The sequence below is a fragment of the Bidens hawaiensis genome, unplaced genomic scaffold (assembly GCF_021521415.1).
Source record: "Bidens hawaiensis isolate Kalapana, Puna unplaced genomic scaffold, B.hawaiensis_p1.1 tig00016852_1, whole genome shotgun sequence".
In the NCBI taxonomy this organism is placed as follows: Eukaryota; Viridiplantae; Streptophyta; class Magnoliopsida; order Asterales; family Asteraceae; genus Bidens; species Bidens hawaiensis.
In genome coordinates this window covers 23,245-30,251 of record NW_027492556.1, presented here as the reverse complement: position 1 = coordinate 30,251, position 7,007 = coordinate 23,245, and the positions used below count along the sequence as shown (strand labels likewise).

The window sequence follows — 7,007 nt, the reverse complement described above, 5'->3', positions numbered from 1 at the left end:
CCGAAATGAGATATATACGATTAATTAAACCAAAATGAAGCCAAAAATGTTGAACATGATTTATACAAAAGAACAAAACAGCTCATAGTTATCGTTTTTGTTAAGTAAAATTCCCTGTAGCTAAGTATGTTTGTTGACATTGTTATAGTCAACGGAAATAGTTGCACCCGGTTCCAGGTCAGCAACCGCAAATGACGGCTCTTAAAATAGAAACGTGGCTAAAGTTGCAAATAATCCCTACTATTCACCGGTTATTGAATTTTGTTCAAATTTCAAATTCTTGTAACAAGTTAGTCCAATTTCAATTAATATCAATGGGGATTATGTACCAAGATCTTGCCCACAATATTATCATACCACAAGGATAAAGGAGGCGTACTGCTGGTAACATTTTCTTCATATTCATTTCCGATTTTAGCATCTTCATTCTTTGTTATTTACCCATATAATGAATTTTAAAAATATAAATTTACACGTTAAATTTTAATATAAAGAAAATAATCTACACATGTATTTTAGTAATAAAAAAGTGTTATAATAAAACAACTACCGCGCAAATTCTAGTGCTTACCTTAAATCATATATTATTTTTTTTAGTGACCATGATCAGTGACCGATCGTTGATTTACCCAATCATCTCTATTCCAGTCTCAGAATGAAACCTACCATTGGTGCATATCTTTTTGTATCACATGTGAGACTTCAACCCAAAACATCCAAATTTTTAAATGAAGTTTTTGAGTGTCTTATCTCAACCAGCTAAACTAAACTAAGAATATTTAGCTTAAGTCATATGTTATTAGGTGAATAAGTTAATAAATTAGAGAAACAATATATATTATTGAATACAGCGTTCACTACCATCTAAACTACATCTCGGAACAGCACATGGTGATCCAAAGCCTAATCATTTTTTTTCCTTGTTCAACTAAAGCCATAAAAAGTTTACTTCAATTATTAAAATCCAATGATGATTTAATAACGTTTCATCGGTGTAAATTGTTTGTTAAATGTTCAATTTGAGTGACCTAACTCAATATATATGAAGTTTGGTTAATATCCGGTGATTATTTTTTTCGAATTTAACAGGAAGTGTGAGGTAACTGTGAAGAAAATTTCATTAAATAATAGCAATGGAACAACATTTAAACTTTGATTTTATAGTCTAGGAAAAATATGAGTAACTTTATCTAGCTAATATTCAAATTTGCTTTAAGTAATATTTGTATAAGTTCAAGTATGACAAACTTTTGAGTACTAGTTGGGATTAATACCACTCCATATAGAGATGTAAAGATGGGAAAACCCAAGCATGGTGGGTTTTGGTTGGGACGATGCTATTCGAGTTGAAGAGAAGTCGCCACTGAAGAGCTCACTAGGGTTTCTCAAGGACGTTTCACGACTCAAACGAAAGTTGCCCCACACAGAAGTATGTTAGCTAAAGTCCCAAAACATTCGCAAGAGTGTTTGCGTGAAAATATCATAACTTTTGCATGAATATTAAATTTTGCATGAAGGTTCACGTGGAAGTCTCCGACTTTCGGATGAGGATTTCATAAAAGCCTGTGACTTTCGCACGGTTGTCCATTGCAAAGCTAGCATTTTCGGATCACCTTGCCTTATGCAAAACTAAAAACCATTTCACATGTGAAACTTTATATGACCCGTAAAACACTCAAACGTGACTTAATATATATGTTTAAGAACGATATGATTAACTCACACACTATGCAAACCTACTCCTAAATCTATTCTTGTCCAATGTGAAATTAAAACCCTCAACCATCGAGTAACACCTTTCAACATACCTTTGATACCAATAGGTCAAAAATAAATAACTAATAGATAATTTTTATAAATTCTCCATGCCAATGATTAAAAATATAATTTACTTCCTCATAGCACTTTTATTAATAATTCTTAAAAAACACATAAGATATACGTCCACATCAACAAAATGGCCCAATGTAAGTACATAAAATAATTAAAATTTTGATACATCATCCACCTAAAAGCCGTTAGATTAATCTATAGTTTATTACATCTATTGCAATAAAAAAAAGGTTTTTAATAACAAAAATAGTAATTAAGATCCAGAAGAATCATTGGACCATTTCAAACTTTACGTACCTGCCCAATTTTCATAACTTCTTCGTATTATCCATCACGCGGTTGTCCCTTTCACAACCTTATATATATACACACAACGTTAACAAAATATCAACCACTACCACAAAATTCTACATCATTAGTCTTCAAACTAACGTACCACTTCCTTAATGGCGGCTAAAACCTCTTTGTTAGGCAAGCTTAGAACAGCCGTGAAAAAGGTTACATTCCTCATAAACTTCAACATAAACCGATGGCGGATCGCCTCCTCTATCATCGGTGGTCGTCGTCGTCGTGCCCGCGCTTTAAACAGCAGGCCGCGGAGCTTCAACGAACGTCTAGGGTTGACATCAATTGTGTCATCGCCTTCGGACCATGATTACAGCACTTGGGTGACTCCTTACATGACGCCTTCTTCTCAGATGTCCCCGGACGAAGGCGAGTTGCAAAAGACTAGAAGCTTTCCGTTGCAACGAACCACGAGTTTCCCCGAAGAAGATGATGTTGATAAGAGAGCTGAAATGTTTATATCGAATTTTTATCGACAGTTAAAGATGGAAAGACAGGTTTCTTTAAAGCTTAGGTACACAAGGGATACTAGCTTTGAGTCATCCCATACTTTTTCACCATGAATATTTTGATGAGGAGTCTATTTTGATTTTATCAAGTTAATAATAATAATCGGTTAGCTAGCACGCGGTCATTCCCGAGGAATTATTTTGATGATGAGGATGACTAAAGATTGATCAGATCGCTGAAACCAGGTTTGATCAACATATGTTGAGGTCTTTATTTTGGTGATAAGATCTTGAGTTGTTTGTTTGTTTGATTTTGATTTTGATTCTTTCATTGAGTTGAATAGTACCTGAAAAGGGAAAAAGGAATTTGGCTGCTTGGGTAGTCAGCTCAAAATTCTTTAAATTTTCATGTAAATATTTCTTGTATTATGGAAGTCTTCTTTGTATAAAAATGAATAGATTTCTCTGCTCTTTTAGTAATAATATTTTGTAGATGTATAGTTTTTAATCTGAAATTTGGAGTTATTTTGATGTTGATAAAAGCAGATTGAGCATAGCATTATTTTCAATTTTTTGGTTTCGATCCGGTCCGCCGGTCCGGTCAGGCCCTGCTATAATATTTTCGGGTTTTGTTTATTAGCCCAATAATTAGTTTCAGGGTTAGAAATGTCTAAACGTTGTTTAAAATAAGGGACCCAAAATAAGCGTTTATGAAAACGTTTTTCAGGTTTTAGGTGTCATCTGCAAAAAATTCCTAAAATAGGTATTATAAACTAGTCGTGACGAGTAGTTTATGATTACACACGAGTAGTTTGTAGAACCAGTTAAAATTTGCCACGTGCCCTTAAACTAACCGTAACGAGCAGATTACTAACCATTTACTCGTCACGACTAAATAAGTTTTATGTCTCGTAATCAACGCCCACGAGTAATTCGTAAGTCCTTTAGTCGCGACGACTAATTTACCTAGTTTACATTCCCTACACAGTAGTTTATTAGTAGTTAAATCGCTGCGACTAGTTTAACCTTGCAATCTACTCGTCGCGACCAAAGAACTTATGAATTACTCGTGGCGTTGATTACGAGGCATAAAACTTATTTAGTCGTGACGAGTAAATGGTTAGTAATCTGCTCGCTATGGTCAGTTTAAAAACACGTGTCACGTTTTAATTGGTTATACAAACTACTCGTCACGACTAGATTATAATACCTACTTTGAGAATTTCTTTCAAATGGCACTTAAAACCTGAAAAACGTTTTCATAAATGCTTATTTAGTAATTTTCCATTAAAATAGCTATAGAATTAAAAACAAGTACGATATGTGTAGGAACTTCCAACGAAATTATTCCGGTGAAACTATAAATGTTTGCTTTTAATAAAAAGTCACTGATAATAATTATAAGAGACAATTATTGTTTTCGTCCATGTGGTTTTAAGTAGGAGACACAATAAGTCCCCAAAAGAAAATTCGACCTGGTTGAGTCCCTGTGGTTTCAAAAATAAACTATTTTAGTCCCTGCTGCTACTTAACTATGTTAGCTTCAAGGGTAAATTTGACATTTCACTTATGTATATATATATATATATTGTCACTGTGAGTCCTTGAACTTTCATAATTGGTCATTTTGAGTCCCTTTCACCTTTTAACAAAAATAAATAAACTTGACCAATTTTTTTTAATAAAAATAAACAAACCGAACCACATTTTCAACATAACATAACGAACCGAACTACTTTTTAATAAAAATAAACGGACCAAACTAACTTTTTAAGCAAACTAAACGAACCGAATCATTTTTTAGCAACTAGTTCATTTCGTTTAACAAAAATAAACGAAACAAACTTCCTTTTTAACAAAAATAAGCGACCCAAACTTGTTTTTTTAACAAAAATAAACGAATCAAACTATCTTTCTAACAAAAATAAACGAACCAAACACGTTCGTCTAGTTTAGTAAAAATTCGTAAAAAAATTGTTCGTTTATTTTCGCTATAAAGGTACTTCGATCGTTTATTTTTTTTAAAAAGTAGTATGGTCAGTTTATTTTTATTAAAATGTCGTTCGGTTTGTAATTCTGTTAATAAATAGTTCGGTTCGTATTTCTGTTAAAAAAAGTCTGGTTCGTCTATTTTGTTAAAAAAATTAGTTTAGTTCGTTTTTTTTGAACTTTTTTTTTATTTTTGTTAAAAAAAAGTTTGATTCATTTAGTTTTGGTTGATTATGATTTGGTTAGTTGATTATGACTTGATTGATTATAGTTTGGAGGTTAATTATGTAATTTGAAAGTAATTTTTAAAGAGGGACTAAAACTGAGCAATTACTTAACCACGAGGACTCATATGGATCATAAAAAGGGTAAACTAGTAATTTCAAATCTGGCAGGGACTCAAATTGATCATTTTTGAAACCACAGGGGCTCAACCAGTTCAAATTTTCTTTTGAGGACTCATTGTGCCTCCATCTTGAAACCACAAGGACTCAAACAGTCATTTTCTCTAATTATAAAGAAATAAACACGGATCCATAGGAAATGTGTTTGAAATTCTAGAAAACTTACTACGCATTTCGTGCATTTCGTACGCATATATTATTTTTTGTCACTAATCTGTGGTAAATTTGTCGAAAAAATTAAAGTTTTCTTCCATGGGAACTTTGTTGGAATTCTATCAGTAACTGTAGAAATTTGTCGGAATTGTTTTAGGAAAATTTGTACCTGGTCTAGTAGTGTACATTTTGTATTATGTTCATACGGAAAATTTTCTTGCAATTCAACATTGTAAGTTTATCAAGTAAACACCATTAATCCATTACAAGTTCCTTTGAAAGAAAAGTGTATAAACCTGATCAAATCCCATGTCTCAAGTTGCTTGTCATGTTGTCAATGAAATATATATATATATATATATATATATATATATATATATATATATATATATATATATATATATAGCGTGACAAGCCCAAACTTTCTCACCTAATCCATAATTTGTAGACTCTTAGGGGGTGTTTGTTTTTTCTTCAAACATCTTCAAGGGAGCTAATGTCTGCAGGCGCGCAGACATTACCCTTGAAGACTGTTTGTTTTTTTTCTTAAAACAGATCTGAAGTTATCTTCTTTCATCTTAAAAGAAAAGCAAGGAAATCTTGCTTAAAACATCTTCATAAAAAAACCTTACTCTTCTCCCTTTGCAGCCACCCTCTCATCCACTGCTCCTACCACCGTCCGCCAACACCACCACCCACCGTACGCCGCCACCACCACCCCCGTACCCCGCCGCCACCGTCCACCACCATCCACCGCCACCACCACCGTCCACCACCCACCATCCATCACCACCACCGTCCACCACCCACCATCCATCACCACCACCGTCCGCCACCACCACCACCATCCATCACCGCCACCACCACCATCCATCACCCACCACCACCACCATCCATCACCGCCACCACCACCACCATCCATCACCGCCACCACCACCGTCCACCACCCACCATCCATCACCACCACCGTCCACTACCCACCATCCATCACCACCACCGTCCGCCACCACCACCACCATCCATCACCACCACCGTCCACCACCAACCAAAACCATCCATCACCACCACCCATTGTCCACCACCACCATCCACCGCCACTACCCACCGTCCGCCGCCACTACCACCATCCACCACCACCACCTTCCACCACCCACCAAAACCAAATCGGCATGGCAAGCAAAGACTAAAAACTAGATGTAACTTGAATAAATGACTTCTATCTTGTGAGATAAGTTTGACAGTTATGCAGACAGTATCAGCTTATAAAAACAAACAGTCTTATATTTTCAGCTTGCAGATCTTCAGACCACATCTTCAGTTGCAGACATGAAAACAGATGAAATCAGCTTGCAGACAGTTTATGTCTGCAAAAACAAACAGCACCTTATATAACCTTCTCACCTAATCCTTAATTTGTAGACTCTTATATATATCTTGTACGTTCGCTTTACAACATGTAACCTTACGTACATCACACACAACACGTAACCATTAATTAATGTGAACACTCAGCATTATAAAACAGTACTCACTAGTAACTAGGTTAGCTCACAACAAACTTTAGTAAAATTTAGGAAACCACATTGTATGTTTTTACTTTTTATCAAAAATCTTATTTATTTGATGAGAAAATGACATGCGCCTATGTAAATAGAACTGACACATCCTAATTACCTTTCTATCAAATTTTCTGAAACGTACCAAGTCTACGTAGAATTAGAGATGGTCAAAAAAACCGGTCCGGGAACCGGTTTGCCGGTTTAAACCGGAAACCGGTTTTTTCGAAAACCGGTTTTTTAAAAACCGGTTTGACCGGTTTACAAACCGCCGGTTC

The 7,007-nt window shown here is 35.0% G+C and overlaps 1 protein-coding gene across 1 annotated transcript; it reads left to right on the top strand.

The window, feature by feature from the left end:
* Nucleotides 1-2,279: 2,279 nt before the first annotated feature.
* Nucleotides 2,280-2,741, top strand: LOC143552360 (uncharacterized). Its single transcript, XM_077042604.1, has one exon. The coding sequence runs from the start codon at nucleotides 2,280-2,282 to the stop codon at nucleotides 2,739-2,741; it is 462 nt and encodes a 153-aa protein (XP_076898719.1).
* Nucleotides 2,742-7,007: the final 4,266 nt, after the last annotated feature.